This window comes from Bombina bombina, chromosome 3 (genome assembly GCF_027579735.1).
Source record: "Bombina bombina isolate aBomBom1 chromosome 3, aBomBom1.pri, whole genome shotgun sequence".
NCBI lineage: Eukaryota > Metazoa > Chordata > Amphibia > Anura > Bombinatoridae > Bombina > Bombina bombina.
Window position 1 is genome coordinate 626,845,941 of NC_069501.1, and position 17,957 is coordinate 626,863,897.

A 17,957-nucleotide genomic window follows, 5' to 3' on the forward strand; every position below is an offset into this window, starting at 1 on the left:
ACTGTATTGATGCTACTTTAAATAAAAGTCAATCTGTACAAATTGAACAAATTTCACCAAACAACGAGGGGAGAGTTATGCCGACTAACTCGCCTCACGTGTCAGTACCTACATCTCCCGCTCAGAGGGAGGTGCGTGATATTGTAGCGCCGAGTACATCTGGGCGGCCATTACAAATCACATTACAGGATATGGCTACTGTTATGACTGAGGTTTTGGCTAAATTACCAGAGCTAAGAGGTAAGCGTGATCACTCTGGGGTGAGAACAGAGTGCGCTGATAATATTAGGGCCATGTCAGACACTGCGTCACAGGTGGCAGAACATGAGGACGGAGAACTTCATTCTGTGGGTGACGGTTCTGATCCGAACAGACTGGATTCAGATATTTCAAATTTTAAATTTAAACTGGAAAACCTCCGTGTATTACTAGGGGAGGTGTTAGCGGCTCTGAATGATTGTAACACAGTTGCAATACCAGAGAAAATGTGTAGGTTGGATAAATATTTTGCGGTACCGACGAGTACTGAGGTTTTTCCTATACCTAAGAGACTTACTGAAATTGTTACTAAGGAGTGGGATAGACCCGGTGTGCCGTTCTCACCCCCTCCGATATTTAGAAAAATGTTTCCAATAGACGCCACCACAAGGGACTTATGGCAAACGGTCCCTAAGGTGGAGGGAGCAGTTTCTACCTTAGCTAAGCGTACCACTATCCCGGTGGAGGATAGCTGTGCTTTTTCAGATCCAATGGATAAAAAATTAGAGGGTTACCTTAAGAAAATGTTTGTTCAACAAGGTTTTATATTGCAACCCCTTGCATGCATTGCGCCGATCACGGCTGCAGCGGCATTCTGGATTGAGTCTCTGGAAGAGAACATTGGTTCAGCTACTCTGGACGACATTACGGACAGGCTTAGAGTCCTTAAACTAGCTAATTCATTCATTTCGGAGGCCGTAGTACATCTTACTAAACTTACGGCGAAGAATTCAGGATTCGCCATTCAGGCACGCAGGGCGCTGTGGCTAAAATCCTGGTCAGCTGATGTTACTTCTAAGTCTAAATTGCTTAATATACCTTTCAAAGGGCAGACCTTATTCGGGCCCGGGTTGAAAGAGATTATCGCTGACATTACAGGAGGTAAAGGCCATTCCCTGCCTCAGGACAAAGCCAAAGCCAAGACTAGACAGTCTAATTTTCGTTCCTTTCGTAATTTCAAAGCAGGAGCAGCATCAACTTCCTCTGCACCAAAACAGGAAGGAGCTGTTGCTCGCTACAGACAAGGCTGGAAACCTAACCAGTCCTGGAACAAGGGCAAGCAGACTAGGAAACCTGCTGCTGCCCCTAAAACAGCATGAATTGAGGGCCCCCGATCCGGGATCGGATCTAGTGGGGGGCAGACTTTCTCTCTTCGCCCAGGCTTGGGCAAGAGATGTTCAGGATCCCTGGGCGCTAGAGATAATATCTCAGGGATACCTTCTGGACTTCAAATACTCTCCTCCAAGAGAGAGATTTCATCTGTCAAGATTGTCAACAATCCAGACAAAGAAAGAGGCGTTTCTACGCTGCGTACAAGAGCTCTTGTTAATGGGAGTAATCCATCCAGTTCCACGATCGGAACAGGGACAGGGGTTTTACTCAAATCTGTTTGTGGTTCCCAAAAAAGAGGGAACTTTCAGACCAATCCTGGACTTAAAGATCCTAAACAAATTCCTAAGAGTTCCATCGTTCAAGATGGAGACTATTCGGACAATTTTACCTATGATCCAAGAGGGTCAGTACATGACCACTGTAGATTTAAAAGATGCTTACCTTCACATACCGATTCACAAAGATCATTATCGGTACCTAAGGTTTGCCTTCCTAGACAGGCATTACCAGTTTGTGGCTCTTCCATTCGGATTGGCTACAGCTCCAAGAATCTTCACAAAGGTTCTGGGTGCTCTTCTGGCGGTACTAAGACCGCGGGGAATCTCGGTAGCTCCATACCTAGACGACATTCTGATACAAGCTTCAAGCTTTCAAACTGCCAAGTCTCATACAGAGTTAGTGCTGGCATTTCTAAGGTCACATGGATGGAAGGTGAACGAAAAGAAAAGTTCACTCGTTCCACTCACAAGAGTTCCCTTCCTGGGGACTCTTATAGATTCTGTAGAAATGAAGATTTACCTGACAGAGGACAGGCTAACAAGACTTCAAAGTGCTTGCCGCACCCTTCATTCCATTCAATACCCGTCAGTGGCTCAATGCATGGAGGTAATCGGCTTAATGGTAGCGGCAATGGACATAGTACCCTTTGCACGCTTACACCTCAGACCACTGCAACTGTGCATGCTAAGTCAGTGGAATGGGGATTACTCAGACTTATCCCCTTCTCTGAATCTGGATCAAGAGACCAGAAATTCTCTTCTATGGTGGCTTTCTCGGCCACATCTGTCCAGGGGGATGCCATTCAGCAGACCAGACTGGACAATTGTAACAACAGACGCCAGCCTTCTAGGTTGGGGTGCCGTCTGGAATTCTCTGAAGGCTCAGGGACAATGGAGTCAGGAGGAGAGTCTCCTGCCAATAAACATTCTGGAATTGAGAGCAGTTCTCAATGCCCTCCTGGCTTGGCCCCAGTTGACAACTCGGGGGTTCATCAGGTTTCAGTCGGACAACATCACGACTGTAGCTTACATCAACCATCAGGGAGGGACAAGAAGCTCCCTAGCTATGATGGAAGTATCAAAGATAATTCGCTGGGCAGAGTCTCACTCTTGCCACCTGTCAGCAATCCACATCCCGGGAGTGGAGAACTGGGAGGCGGATTTCTTAAGTCGTCAGACTTTTCATCCGGGGGAGTGGGAACTTCATCCGGAGGTCTTTGCCCAAATACTTCGACGTTGGGGCAAACCAGAGATAGATCTCATGGCGTCTCGACAGAACGCCAAGCTTCCTCGTTACGGGTCCAGATCCAGGGATCCAGGAGCAGTCCTGATAGATGCTCTGACAGCACCTTGGGACTTCAGGATGGCTTACGTGTTTCCACCCTTCCCGTTACTTCCTCGATTGATTGCCAGAATCAAACAAGAGAGAGCATCAGTGATTCTAATAGCACCTGCGTGGCCACGCAGGACTTGGTATGCAGACCTGGTGGACTTGTCATCCTGTCCACCTTGGTCTCTACCTCTGAAAAAGGACCTTCTGATACAGGGTCCCTTCAAACATCAAAATCTAATTTCTCTGAAGCTGACTGCTTGGAAATTGAACGCTTGATTTTATCAAGACGTGGGTTTTCTGAGTCAGTTATTGATACCTTAATACAGGCTAGGAAACCTGTTACCAGAAAGATTTACCATAAGATATGGCGTAAATACCTATATTGGTGTGAATCCAAAGGTTACTCTTGGAGTAAGGTTAGGATTCCTAGGATATTGTCTTTTCTACAAGAAGGTTTAGAAAAGGGTTTATCTGCTAGTTCATTAAAGGGACAGATCTCAGCTCTGTCCATTCTGTTACACAAACGTCTGTCAGAAGTTCCTGACGTCCAGGCTTTTTGTCAGGCTTTGGCCAGGATTAAGCCTGTGTTTAAAACTGTTGCTCCACCATGGAGTTTAAACCTTGTTCTTAATGTTTTACAGGGCGTTCCGTTTGAACCCCTTCATTCCATTGATATAAAGTTGTTATCTTGGAAAGTTCTATTTTTAATGGCTATTTCCTCGGCTCGAAGAGTCTCTGAATTATCAGCCTTACATTGTGATTCTCCTTATTTGATTTTTCATTCGGATAAGGTAGTCCTGCGTACTAAACCTGGGTTCTTACCTAAGGTAGTTACTAACAGGAATATCAATCAAGAGATTGTTGTTCCTTCTTTATGCCCAAATCCTTCTTCAAAGAAGGAACGTCTACTGCACAACCTGGATGTAGTCCGTGCTCTAAAATTTTACTTACAGGCAACTAAGGAATTTCGACAAACGTCTTCTCTGTTTGTCATTTACTCTGGGCAGAGGAGAGGTCAAAAAGCTTCCGCTACCTCTCTTTCTTTTTGGCTTCGTAGCATAATTCGTTTAGCTTATGAGACTGCTGGACAGCAGCCTCCTGAAAGAATTACAGCTCATTCTACTAGAGCTGTGGCTTCCACTTGGGCCTTCAAGAATGAGGCCTCTGTTGAACAGATTTGCAAGGCTGCAACTTGGTCTTCGCTTCATACTTTTTCCAAATTTTACAAATTTGACACTTTTGCTTCATCGGAGGCTATTTTTGAGAGAAAGGTTCTTCAGGCAGTGGTTCCTTCTGTATAAAGAGCCTGCCTATCCCTCCCGTCATCCGTGTACTTTTGCTTTGGTATTGGTATCCCAGAAGTAATGATGACCCGTGGACTGATCACACTTAACAGAAGAAAACATAATTTATGCTTACCTGATAAATTCCTTTCTTCTGTAGTGTGATCAGTCCACGGCCCGCCCTGTTTTTAAGGCAGGTAAATATTTTTTAATTTATACTCCAGTCACCACTTCACCCTTGGCTTTTCCTTTCTCGTTGGTCCTTGGTCGAATGACTGGGAGTGACGTAGAGGGGAGGAGCTATATGCAGCTCTGCTGGGTGAATCCTCTTGCACTTCCTGTTGGGGAGGAGTAATATCCCAGAAGTAATGATGACCCGTGGACTGATCACACTACAGAAGAAAGGAATTTATCAGGTAAGCATAAATTATGTTTTTTTTTTATTTATTTTTTTTAAATTTGTCTGGCAAAAATAATTTAGCTACAAGTTGTTTAAGATGATATCTTCTAAATAGGATAATTTTGCCAAACCTTAAAAAATATTAGAGAAGTACCTGCTCTAATCAAGTATTCACCATGTGGCATGTAGCTGGTTCAGGATTCACTTAAACTTCTCTGGGGTTCACTGGAAAAAAGCACAATTTTCATATTACATGAAAAGTTGTCAAATAAATAAAACATGTCACACATTTTGTTTGTATATTAACCCTTTTATGATGCATATATTTTTTAGTTTAACGTGCTCTAAATTACTTCTAGATAACATTAACTGGCATCAGAAGGGTTTTTATTCTTATACCAGATGTATCAAAATCAGCACATGGAGTCGTATTGTCTAACAGGAAACTGTAAAAGTGTAATATTTGTACCCAACTCATATCTTTTATTATGTTGCTCTCATTTTTCCCATAATCCCATAAGAAAGTCTTGCTTTAAACAGTGGCTATAGTTAGTTGCCTGTTCCCTTATCTTGCATGATCTACAGACATTCCTTGGAAGTTACCAAAAAAAACAAAAACATACCGACTTTTTCCAGTGATCAAAGATATCATCCTATTGATGCAAGTATGCATGGCTATTTTATTATATGTAATACAGTTTGTTTATAATGTAGAGCTAATTCTTACTCATCCCAAAGTGTGTGAGGTACAAAATGTATGCATATTAGAGAATTCAGTACACATGAAAAAACAGGTAGCAACCCTTTCATATTTACCAGTAGTATGCAGCACTAAGTTCTCCCCAAGCCTAGTGATATCAGAAGCTGCCCTTGCTCCTAATAATGCTGCATGGTGCTCAGGTACACAAAGATATAGGAGCCAGGACATAATTTTCAGTTGCCATGGTGACCTGGCAACTAGGCATTGTGGAGCCCTGTGCTGACATCCCATTGTCATTTGTTTATTGTAGGCTAAGCTATTAAGGCAACTTGTGTATATTTCTACCCTGTAGTATTGACCTACTATAATGGGAGTGTTTCTAGCTGCTGCTCTGCCAATGTAAGGCCAATAGAACAATTCACAGTCGTGCTTGATCCAGAGCTCTAGAATTCAGTATGCTTAAATGAATAGGGCAAAATAATACATTAAAATCGCAGTATTAATACTAATGTGTATTAAATGTGTTTTGCCTTGGCTTGACAGCTGTTTATGGAGGAAATGACGCAGAAGCAGCCAGATGTTGATAAGGTGACAAAGACCTACAAGCGAAAAACAACGGATCCCAACCATGAAAAGACCCGTAGCAGTGAGTACCAGCAATCACAGCTTGGTTTTAAATGCTTTGATGTAAACATATGTCACATGTTTCATTTGTGAATATTATTATTTTATGCTTAGATTAACATAGTAATATAGTAGATGAGGTTGAAAAAAAAGACCCTAGTCCATCGGGTTCAACCTATACAAATCTAATATACTTAAAAAAGCTCTAGTTAAACTTAAATTAATCCCATTAAAAGGTGACCCATTTAACACAAGCAATCATATCCATGAATTCTGTTTCTAGCCAGAAACGTATCCAAACCATTTTTAAATATATTTGGCATTCACTACCTCCTTTGGTAATGAGTTCCACAATTGTATTGCTCTTACAGTGTGAAAAATGTTTCAGTTGTAGGAGATTAAATTGTGTTCCCTTATAGTGTATCTTTGACATCATTTCTGTCCTCACCAGGGAAACCTTCTGTGCAGACCTCTACTCCAGTGCTTCCTGTCATCTCGCAGTCAGAGACCAAGAACCCAAGGATCAATCAGCTGTCCGCACGCTGGCAACAAGTATGGCTATTAGCCTTGGAGAGACAGAGGAAGCTGAATGATGCACTGGATAGGCTAGAGGAGGTACGAGACCCTCGCACTAGAAACTAGCAGTGTTAGTAAACATGAAAAACCTTTGTGTAAACAGTAAATGGTGTGGATAATTAATATATTTCTTTCATGTAAGTGGCAAGTGTCCATGAGCTAGTGACGTATGGGATATACATTTCTACCAGGAGGGGGCAAAGTTTCCCAAACCTCAAAAATGCCTATAAATACACCTCCCACCACACTCATACCTTAGTTTTACAAACTTTGCCTCCTTGTGGAGGTAGTGAAGCATGATGTGCTTGATTTCTTTCTCCAACATTGGTGTGTCCGGTCCACGGCGTCATCCTTACTTGTGGGATATCTCTTCCCCAACAGGAAATGGCAAAGAGTCCCAGCAAAGCTGGCCATATAGTCCCTCCTAGGCTCCGCCCACCCCAGTCATTCTCTTTGCCGTTGCACAGGCAACATCTCCACGGAGATGGTTAAGAGTTTTTTGGTGTTTAAATGTAGTTTTTATTCTTCTATCAAGTGTTTGTTATTTTAAAATAGTGCTGGTATGTACTATTTACTCTGAAACAGAAAAGGATGAAGATTTCTGTTTGTGAGAGGAAGATGATTTTAGCAGACAGTAACTAAAATCGATTGCTGTTTCCACATAGGACTGTTGAGATGAAGTAACTTCAGTTGGGGGAAGCAGTTAGCAGACTTTTCTGCTTAAGGTATGACTAGCCATATTTCTAACAAGACGATGTAATGCTGGAAGGCTGTCATTTCCCCTCATGGGGACCGGTAAGCCATTTTCTTAGTCAAACAAACAGAATAAAGGGCTTAATATGGGCTAAAAAACTGGTAGACATTTTTATGGGCTAAATCGATTGCTTTATTTGGGCATTTTATTCATATTTATGCTGACAATTTGCATTTATAAACTTGGGGAACGTTTATTAAACGGCAGGCACTATGTTAGACACCTTTTCCAGTCAGGGGGCCTTCCTAGTTGTAGACTGAGCCTCATTTTCGCGCCATTACTGCGCAGTTGTTTTTTGAGAGCAGGGCATGCAGATGCATGTGTGAGGATCTGAAATTTGCTGGAAAAGCTTCTAGAAGGCGTCAATTGGTATCGTATTCCCCTCTGGGCTTGGTTGGGTCTCAGCAAAGGCTATAGCTGGGACTGTATAGGGGTTAAATTTGTAAACGGCTCCGGTTCCGTTATTTTAAGGGTTAAAGCTCTGAAATTTGGTGTGCAATACTATTAATGCTTTAAGACACTGTGGTGAAATTTTCGTAATTTTTGAACAATTCCTTCATACTTTTTCACATATTCAGTAATAAAGTGTTTTCTGTTTAAAATTTAAAGAGACAGTAACGGTTTTGTTTTAAAACGTTTTTTTGTGCTTTGTTGACAAGTTTAAGCCTGTTTAACGTGTCTGTTCCTTCAGATAAGCTATGTTCTATATGTATGAAAGCCAATGTGTCTCCCCATTTAAATTTATGTGATAATTGTGCCATAGCGTCCAAACAAAGTAAGGACAGTACTGCCACAGATAATGAAATTGCCCAAGATGATTCCTCAGATGAGGGGAGTAAACATGATACTACATCATCTCCTACTGTGTCTACACCAGTTTTGCCCACGCAGGAGGCCCCTAGTACATCTAGTGCGCCAATGCTTATTACCATGCAACAATTAACGGCTGTAATGGATAACTCCATAGCAAATATTTTATCCAAAATGCCTACTTATCAGAGAAAGCGTGATTGCTCTGTTTTAAACACTGAAGAGCAGGAGGGCGCTGATGATAATTGTTCTGTCATACCCTCACACCAATCTGAAGGGGCCATGAGGGAGGTTTTGTCAGATGGAGAAATTTCAGATTCAGGAAAAATTTCTCAACAAGCTGAACCTGATGTTGTGACATTTAAATTTAAATTAGAACATCTCCGCGCACTGCTTAAGGAGGTGTTATCTACTCTGGATGATTGTGACAACTTGGTCATTCCAGAGAAATTATGCAAAATGGACAAGTTCCTAGAGGTTCCGGTGCACCCCGACGCTTTTCCTATACCCAAGCGGGTGGCGGACATAGTAAATACGGAGTGGGAAAAGCCCGGCATACCTTTTGTTCCCCCCCTATATTTAAGAAATTATTTCCTATGGTCGACCCCAGAAAGGACTTATGGCAGACAGTCCCTAAGGTCGAGGGGGCAGTTTCTACTCTAAACAAACGCACTACTATTCCTATCGAAGATAGTTGTGCTTTCAAAGATCCTATGGATAAAAAATTGGAAGGTTTGCTTAAAAAGATTTTTGTACAGCAAGGTTACCTTCTACAACCCATTTCGTGCATTGTTCCTGTCACTACAGCAGCGTGGTTCTGGTTCGAGGAACTAGAAAAGTCGCTCAGTAGAGAGACTCCATATGAGGAGGTTATGGACAGAGTTCACGCACTTAAATTGGCTAACTCTTTTATTTTAGATGCCGCTTTGCAATTAGCTAGATTAGAGGCGAAAAATTCAGGGTTTGCTATCGTGGCGCGCAGAGCGCTTTGGCTAAAGTCTTGGTCAGCGGATGTGTCATCCAAGACAAAATTGCTTAATATCCCTTTCAAAGGTAAAACTCTATTTGGACCAGAATTGAAAGAGATTATTTCAGACGTCACTGGGGGAAAGGGCCACGCCCTTCCACAAGATAGGCCTTACAAAAGCCAAAAATAAGTCTAATTTTCGTTCCTTTCGCAATTTCAGGAACGGACCGGCCTCTAATTCTGCATCCTCTAAGCAAGAGGGTAATGCCTCACAACCCAAACCAGCCTGGAAACGATGCAAGGCTGGAACAAGGGTAAGCAGGCCAAGAAGCCTGCCGCTGCTAACAAAACAGCATGAAGGAGTAGCCCCCGATCCGGGACCGGATCTAGTGGGGGGCAGACTCTCTCTCTTTGCTCAGGCTTGGGCAAGAGATGTTCAGGATCCCTGGGCGCTAGAAATAGTTTCTCAAGGTTATCTCCTGGAATTCAAGGAACTACCCCCAAGGGGAAGGTTCCACATGTCTCACTTATCCTCAAACCAAATAAAGAGAAAGGCATTCTTACATTGTGTAGAAGACCTGTTAAAGATGGGAGTGATACACCCAGTTCCAATAAAGGAACAAGGAATGGGATTTTATTCCAATCTGTTCGTAGTTCCCAAAAAAGAGGGAACTTTCAGACCAATTTTGGATTTGAAGATCCTAAACAAATTTCTCAGGGTACCATCGTTCAAGATGGAAACCATTCGAACGATTCTACCCACTATCCAGGAAAGTCAATTTATGACTACCGTGGATCTAAAGGATGCGTACCTACATATTCCTATCCACAAAGAACATCATCAGTTCCTAAGGTTCGCTTTTCTGGACACGCATTACCAGTTTGTGGCCCTCCCATTCGGGTTAGCCACTGCTCCAAGGATTTTCACAAAGGTGCTAGGGTCCCTTCTAGCGGTTCTAAGACAGAGGGGCATTGCAGTAGTACCTTACTTGGACGACATTCTAATACAAGCGTCGTCCCTGTCAAAAGCAAAGGCTCATACAGACATCGTTCTGGCCTTTCTCAGATCACACGGATGGAAGGTGAACATAGAAAAAAGTTCTCTGTCTCCGTCGACAAGAGTTCCCTTCTTGGGAACAATAATAGATTCCTTAGAAATGAGGATTTTTCTGACAGAGGTCAGAAAATCAAAACTTCTAAGCTCTTGTCAAGTTCTTCATTCTGTTCCTCGTCCTTCCATAGCGCAGTGCATGGAAGTAGTAGGGTTGATGGTTGCAGCAATGGACATAGTTCCTTTTGCACAAATTCATCTAAGACCATTACAACTGTGCATGCTCAAACAGTGGAATGGGGACTATATGGACTTGTCTCCAATGATTCAAGTAGATCAGAAGACCAGAGATTCACTCCGTTGGTGGCTGACCCTGGACCATCTGTCCCAGGGAATGAGCTTCCGCAGACCAGAGTGGGTCATTGTCACGACCGACGCCAGTCTAGTGGGCTGGGGCGCGGTCTGGGAATCCCTGAAAGCTCAGGGTCTATGGTCTCGGGAAGAGTCTCTTCTTCCGATAAACATTCTGGAACTGAGAGCGATATTCAATGCTCTCAGGGCTTGGCCTCAACTAGCAAAGGCCAGATTCATAAGGTTCCAATCAGACAACATGACGACCGTTGCGTATATCAATCATCAGGGGGGAACAAGGAGTTCAACCTTGGACCTTCAACCTAGCTTATGTATTTCCACCGTTTCCTCTCATTCCCAGGCTGGTAGCCAGGATCAATCAGGAGAGGGCCTCGGTGATCTTGATAGCTCCTGCGTGGCCACGCAGGACTTGGTATGCAGACCTGGTGAATATGTCATCGGTTCCACCATGGAAGCTACCTTTGAGACAGGACCTTCTTGTTCAGGGTCCATTCGAACATCCAAATCTGGTCTCCCTCCAGCTGACGGCTTGGAGATTGAACGCTTGATTCTATCGAAGCGTGGATTTTCAGATTCTGTGATAGATACTCTGGTTCAGGCCAGAAAACCGGTAACTAGAAAGATTTACCATAAAATATGGAAAAGATATATCTGTTGGTGTGAATCCAAAGGATTCCCATGGAATAAGATAAAAATTCCTAAGATTCTCTCCTTTCTACAAGAAGGTTTGGAGAAAGGATTATCTGCAAGTTCTCTAAAGGGACAGATCTCTGCTTTATCTGTCTTACTACACAAAAGACTGGCAGCTGTGCCAGATGTTCAAGCATTTGTTCAGGCTCTGGTTAGGATCAAGCCTGTTTACAGACCTTTGACTCCCCCCTGGAGTCTAAATCTAGTTCTTTCAGTTCTTCAAGGGGTTCCGTTTGAACCTTTACATTCCATAGATATTAAGTTACTATCTTGGAAAGTTTTGTTTTTGGTTGCAATTTCTTCTGCTAGAAGAGTTTCAGAGTTATCTGCTCTGCAGTGTTCTCCGCCCTATCTGGTGTTCCATGCAGATAAGGTGGTTTTGCGTACTAAGCCTGGTTTTCTTCCTAAGGTTGTTTCTAACAAAAATATTAACCAGGAGATAGTTGTACCTTCTTTATGTCCGAATCCAGTTTCAAAGAAGGAACGTTTGTTACACAATTTGGACGTAGTCCGTGCTCTAAAATTCTATTTAGAGGCTACAAAAGATTTCGGACAAACATCTTCCTTGTTTGTTGTTTATTCTGGTAAAAGGAGAGGTCAAAAAGCGACTTCTACCTCTCTTTCCTTTTGGCTTAAAAGCATCATCCGATTGGCTTATGAGACTGCCGGACGGCAGCCTCCTGAAAGAATCACAGCTCACTCCACTAGGGCTGTGGCTTCCACATGGGCCTTCAAGAACGAGGCTTCTGTTGACCAGATATGTAAGGCAGCGACTTGGTCTTCACTGCACACTTTTGCCAAATTTTACAAATTTGATACTTTTGCTTCTTCGGAGGCTATTTTTGGGAGAAAGGTTTTGCAAGCTGTGGTGCCTTCCATTTAGGTAACCTGATTTGCTCCCTCCCTTCATCCGTGTCCTAAAGCTTTGGTATTGGTTCCCACAAGTAAGGATGACGCCGTGGACCGGACACACCAATGTTGGAGAAAACAGAATTTATGCTTACCTGATAAATTACTTTCTCCAACGGTGTGTCCGGTCCACGGCCCGCCCTGGTTTTTTAATCAGGTCTGATGAATTATTTTCTCTAACTACAGTCACCACGGTACCATATGGTTTCTCCTATATATATTTCCTCCTGTCCGTCGGTCGAATGACTGGGGTGGGCGGAGCCTAGGAGGGACTATATGGCCAGCTTTGCTGGGACTCTTTGCCATTTCCTGTTGGGGAAGAGATATCCCACAAGTAAGGATGACGCCGTGGACCGGACACACCGTTGGAGAAAGTAATTTATCAGGTAAGCATAAATTCTGTTTTTATGATAGGCGCTTCTAAGCATTTTGAAGCCCAATTCCGGCTCTCAGAGTACAGTGTTTGTCAGAGGGATGTGAAGGGGGTATTGCCTGTTGATTTACTGGTTTCACCCATGGGAAATCCTTCCAAAGGCTCTCTGTAATCGCTCGCAGGGATTCATCTCTGCCTCCCTTTTCAGATCGACGTTATACTCCTCTACCATTACCTCTGCTGATATTTTTCAGTACTGGTTTGGCTGTCTGCTATATGTGGATGGGTGTCTTCTGGTAAGTATATCATTTTTTAAGACACTCTCAGCTATGTTTGGCGCTTTATGTTATAAAGTTTTAGGGAGTTTATTTAGGTTTTAGGAATTTATGTTTTAGGGAGTTTATTTAGGTACATTTTTATCTTACCTCAGTTTTTCAAATTTGACTTTGTTTTTCAAAATTTTCGCGGGCAAACTAGGCTCGCGAGGACGCAAAATGCTGGTTTTTATTGCGTCATTCTTGGCGCTAAACGTTTTGGCATGAAGTTGTGTCTGTTGCGACGCGAGTCGCATCTTTTCTTGCGTCTTTGTTGACGCAAATTTTTTTGCCGCAAAGTCTCGCCGTTATGGCGCAAGTTGCGTAATTTCATTGTGTTTACTTTGGCGCCAAAAGTTTCTTTCTCTGCATTTGCGTCATCTTTGTTTGCGTCGTTTTTGGCGCCTAAATTTGTTATATTAAGCCTCTCCCTTTTATGCTCGCTGCTTTCATTTTATTATAGAGAGCTATGATGCTTGCTTTTTATTTTATTTTTTTCTATAAAAATTCTATCATGAATTTTTGCTATTTCTGAAACTGTTACATTGTGGAAATTGGATATTTTGTCTAAATGTTATTTTTCTTTTTTGTTACATTTTTTGAGATCTGCCTCTGATATTACTGTAGAAACCAAGATGCCTGAACACAATTCTACCAAAAGCTAAGTGTGTTATTATTGTCAAGCTGATTTTATTCCCTCAGCTTAATTATGGGCACTTAATTTATCATATTATTATATGCTGATAATATTTCTATGTGTACAATTACATTTACTGTTTTTACTTTCTCAGTTTAATGTACCTATAAGTTCTGCAGATATAAAAATGTTACTGCTGCAGCCATAAGAAGGCTATGACTGCTATTGCGCCTTCAATTAATGTAAAGGTCTTTCCAAACTTGTTATAGATTTAATCAATTTTGTATTGACCGACAGCATATTTAAGTATCTTCTGCTGATGAGGGTTCCTTTCTCTCAGAGGATCCTGCATCAGAGATAGTAATTGACTAATCTTCTTTTTTGAAATTGAACATTTTAGTTCTCTTTTAAGGAAGCATTGTTAATCTTACATATTAAGGAGTCTAGTTCTCCTAATATCTAAGTTGATAATCATTTAAATTCTGTGTTTTAATGATTTCTAAGGTTGCTCCTGAGGTTTTCTTTCCTATTCTAGATGCTATATGTTTGCTAAAGAATGGTCTAAACCTGGTTCCTTTTTGGGAATGCACTGCTATTCCTATGGAAGATAGTACTTATTTTTTCAGGATGCTTTAAGGAAGCTTGAATTTTACCTTAGAAGAGCGAGCATATTTACATACTGTTGATGTTCTTAGGATGATGTTGGTACTGCTTCAACTTTCTGGTTGGACAGTCAGCGTAGCAGTTATCATATTTTAAAGTATATAACGTTGTTTTTTGCGTCAATATGTCAATCATTTTATTTATGATACTGTATTTGATGGCAATTAAGATTAATGTCAAATCTATGTTTTTAGCTATTCTATTTAGAAGAGATTTATGTTTTAAATTTTGAAATTCTGACATGGTGCCTAAATATAAATTATCTCTATCTTTTCAGGGTAATCATTTGTTTGGTTCTCAATTGGATTGTATTATCTCCATTATATCTGGGGATAAGGGAGTTTTTTTCTGCCCTTAGATAAGTAATTTAAGGGTAAATTTGAAGCTCTCATTTGTTTTTGTTCCTTTCGTCAGAATAGAGAACAGAAAACCTCTCATTTCCCTAAGGCTTCTGGCTCTAATTAGAGACTATCTCCGAATTAGAATAATTCCTAGCCTTATAATAAACCAAATTTAGCCTTAAAGTCTGCATGTAGGTGCGGCCCTCAAACCAGTACTTCTGGGAAGATTCTTTCTTTCTCATGTTGCAACAAACCCTGTAAAAACTCAGGCTTTTCTAAAATGTGTTTTAGAACTAGAGTTTTCAGGGGTGATTGTACCAGTTCCTCAGCAGGATTAGGGATTGGATTTCTATTTTCAATCTATTCATTGTCCATAAGAGGGAAGTTTTTTTTCAGATCCAATCCTGGATCTGAAAACTTTAAATTGTTTTGTAAGAGTCACAACTTTCAAGATGGTGACTATAAGGACTATTCTACCTTTTGTTTATCAAGGTTAATGTCCACTATAGACTTACAGGTCGCTTATTTTGACTTTTATATTCATCCAGACCACTATTGTTTTCTGAGATTCTTTTTTCTAGACAAGCATTACCAATTTGTTGCTTTTCCATTTGGCCTAGAAACAGCACCAATATTTTTCTCGAAAGTTCTTGGTGTTCTTCTTTCTGTATTCAGATGGTAAGGTATTGCAGTGTTTTTGGACGATGTCTTAGTTTTAGACAATGTACTAGTTCAGTTTTTCTTTTAGCTGAATCTCACACGAAACAACTAATTGTTTCTTCAAGTATATAGTTGGAGGATCGATTTACCTAAGAGTTTCTTGATTCTTCAGACAAGGTCACCTTCTTAGGTTTCCAAGATAGATTCAGTGTCCATGACTCTTTCTCTAACAGACAAGAGCGAATAAAATTGGTCTTAGCTTGTCTAAACCTTCAGTCTCTATAATTCTCTTCAGTGATTATGATCGCTGCATAGGACGCAATCTCCTTTGCTCATTTTCATATGAATCCTCTACAGCTTTTACATTTTGCACCAGTGGTGCAGAGATTATACTCAATTATCACAGTTGATATACTTTAATCCCAACACTCAGCTTTCTCTGACTTGGTGGTTTAACCATCACCTTATTGTTTAAAGGGGCCTCCTTTGTTCGTCCTTCCTTGATTGTGACGACAACAGATGCAAGTCTTTCAGGTTGGGGAGCTGTCTGGGGAACCCTGACAGCACAAGGGGTTTGGAATTCTCAAGAGGCAAGGTTTACAATCAATATTTAGAACTCCGTGCTATTTTTAGAGCTATTTGAAGAGAGAACTTTACTTTTGTTTTCAATCAGACAATGTCACAGACAGTGGCATATGTCAATCATCAAGGGGGACTTGCAGTCCTTTAGCGATGAAAGGAAGTATCTTTGATATTTTCTTGGGCAGAATCCAACTCTTGTCAAGACTCTGCGATTCATATCTCAGGTGTAGACAATTGGGAAGCTGATTGTTTCCGCTGTCATTTTATTCATCCGGGGGAGCGGTTTCTCCATCCAGATGTGTTTATTTCAACTTGTACAGATGTGGGGTCTTCTAGAAATAGATCTGTTGGCCTCTCGCCTGAACAGGAATCTTCAGATACCTTTTCAGGTTTGGTGATTTTCAGGCGGAAATGATGAATGCTTTAGCAGTTCTCTGTTTTCTCAACCTGCTTTCTTTTTTCTGTCTCTGGTTCTTCTTCCAAAGGGTGATCTCCAAGATCATAATGGAGCAATCTTATGTGTTGCTGATAGCACCAGCATGGCTTTTAAGGTTTTGGTATGCAGACTTTGTCCGAATGTCCAGTTGCCAGCTTTGGTCTCTTTTTATAAGACCAGACATTTGAAGGTATGGAATTTGAACACTTAGTTTTTATTCATAGACGTTTTTATGACTCCGTTATTGTTTTCTCTCTGATACAGGTTTATAAATCTTTTTTTTGCAATATTATGTTGAAACTACTTAGATTTCAGTAAGACTTCTAGTCTATTTGTTATTTTTTCTGGTTGCAGAAAAAGTCTGAAAGCTTCTGCTATTTCCTTGGCATCTTGGTCGGAGCTTTTGATTTTCAAAGCTTATTTGGAGGAGGAGCAGTATTCGCCTCAGCGTATTACAGCTCATTATACTAGATCAGTCGCTATATCTTGGGTTTTCAAGAATGAAACTTCAGTTGATCAAATTTGCATAGCAGCAGCTTGATCTTCTTTGTATATTTTTACTAAAATGTTACCCTTTTTTATGTGTTTGCTTCTTCTGAAGCAGCCTTTGGTAGAAAGATTATTCAGGTAGCTTTCTCAGTTTGATTCTAGTGCCTATGATTTGAGGTTTTTTTTAATTTGGATATTTGGATTTCATTTCTCAGCGGAAAAAGCTGTTTCTTTTGCAAGATATACCGAGTCCACGGATTCATTCTAACTTCTGGGATATTGTCCTTCCTGACAGGAAGTAGCAAAGAGAGCACCACAGCAGAGCTGTCTATATAGCTCCCCCCTTAACTCCACCCCCCAGTCATTCTCTTTGCTGGCTCTAAGCAGGTTATGAGGCTGCTGGACAGCAGCCTCCTGAAAGAATTACAGCTCACTCCACTAGAGCGGTGGCTTCCACATGGGCTTTTTAAAATGATGCTTCTGTTGAACAGATTTGTAAGGCTTCAACTTGGTCTTCGCTTCATACCTTTTCCAAATTTTACAAATTTGATACTTTTGCTTCTTCGGAGGCTATTTTTGGGAGAAAGGTTTTGCAAGCAGTGGTGCCTTCCGTTTAGGTTCCTGTCTTGTCCCTCCCTTCATCCGTGTCCTAAAGCTTTGGTATTGGTATCCCACAAGTTAAGATGAATCCGTGGACTCGGTACATCTTGCAAAAGAAAACAAAATTTATGCTTACCTGATAAATTTCTTTCTTTTGTGATGTACCGAGTCCACGGCCCGCCCTGTCTATTCAAGACAGACAGTATTTTTTTTATGAAAACTTCAGTCACCTCTGCACCTTATAGTTTCTCCTTTTCTTCCTTGGCCTTCGGTCGAATAACTGGGGGGGGTGGAGTTAAGGGGGGGAGCTATATAGACAGCTCTGCTGTGGTGCTCTCTTTGCTACTTCCTCTTAGGAAGGACAATATCCCACAAGTTAGGATGAATCCGTGGACTCGGTAAATCTCAAAAGAAATAAATTTATCAGGTAAGCATAAATTTTGTTTTTTATTTTATCCCTCCCTCTCTAGTGACTCTGTGGACTTCCACATCTTGGTTATTATATCCCATACGTCACTAGCTCATGGACTCTTGCCACTTACATGAAAGAAAACAGAAAACATAATTAATGCAAGAACCTACCTGATAAATGAATTTCTTTCATAGTGGCAAGAGTCCATGAGACCCACCCTATTTTTTGGTGGTTATGATTTTTTTTAGTATAAAAGCACATTTTTTCCCAGTTCCTCTTTTTGTATGCTTTTTTACACCTCACTACTTGGCTATACGTTAAACTAAGGTATG

The 17,957-nt window shown here is 41.2% G+C and overlaps 1 protein-coding gene across 6 annotated transcripts in view; it reads left to right on the forward strand.

The window, feature by feature from the left end:
* MACF1 (microtubule actin crosslinking factor 1) overlaps window positions 1-17,957 on the forward strand; it is a 413,635-nt gene that overhangs the window by 334,895 nt on the left and 60,783 nt on the right. For all 6 annotated transcript variants that reach the window (XM_053707285.1, XM_053707286.1, XM_053707290.1 and 3 more), the window contains 2 exons: window positions 5,909-6,011; window positions 6,441-6,604. In XM_053707285.1, coding sequence (XP_053563260.1) covers window positions 5,909-6,011; window positions 6,441-6,604 — 267 coding nt within the window. The remainder of the gene's footprint in view (window positions 1-5,908; window positions 6,012-6,440; window positions 6,605-17,957) is intronic.